Here is a 453-nt window from a genome sequence, read left to right as displayed (position 1 = left end):
TTTTAGGCGAGTTTGTGTAGATCTACAGCATCATGCTTAGACTTTTCAAAGAGACAAACTCCATTTTCTTATGAATGGAAAGTGAAAAACCCTGTTCCGCTTAAATTGGGTTCTTTCCTGTCCTGAGAAACACAACAGACCCCCAAAAGGCAAGCTGAAGAGAGAACACACACACAGACCAAGCGACAAGAAATGACCATGACTACCATGCCAGAGAGTCTAAATAGCCCCGTCTCAGGGAAGGCTGTCTTTATGGAGTTTGGGCCGCCCAGCCAGCAAATGTCTCCTTCTCCCATGTCCCACGGACACTATTCCATGCATTGTTTACACTCCGCGGGCCACTCTCAGCCTGACAGCTCGTACAGCACAGCTTCGTCCTTCTCCCGACCGCTGGGCTACCCCTATGTGAACTCGGTCAGCAGCCACTCGACCAACACCTAAATCAGTTCAGCG

The 453-nt window shown here is 49.7% G+C and overlaps 1 protein-coding gene across 1 annotated transcript in view; it reads left to right on the top strand.

The window, feature by feature from the left end:
- Positions 1-192: 192 nt before the first annotated feature.
- The window catches only part of DLX1 (distal-less homeobox 1), a gene marked incomplete at its 3' end in the record, with an annotated part of 1,179 nt that continues 918 nt past the window's right edge, over positions 193-453 (top strand). The window contains exon 1 of the mRNA XM_010134762.1: positions 193-419. Coding sequence (XP_010133064.1) covers positions 193-419 — 227 coding nt within the window. The remainder of the gene's footprint in view (positions 420-453) is intronic.

Source organism: Buceros rhinoceros, unplaced genomic scaffold, assembly GCF_000710305.1.
Source record: "Buceros rhinoceros silvestris isolate BGI_N320 unplaced genomic scaffold, ASM71030v1 scaffold30374, whole genome shotgun sequence".
Classification (NCBI taxonomy): Eukaryota; Metazoa; Chordata; class Aves; order Bucerotiformes; family Bucerotidae; genus Buceros; species Buceros rhinoceros.
This window is presented reverse-complemented; position numbering and strand designations above follow the sequence as displayed.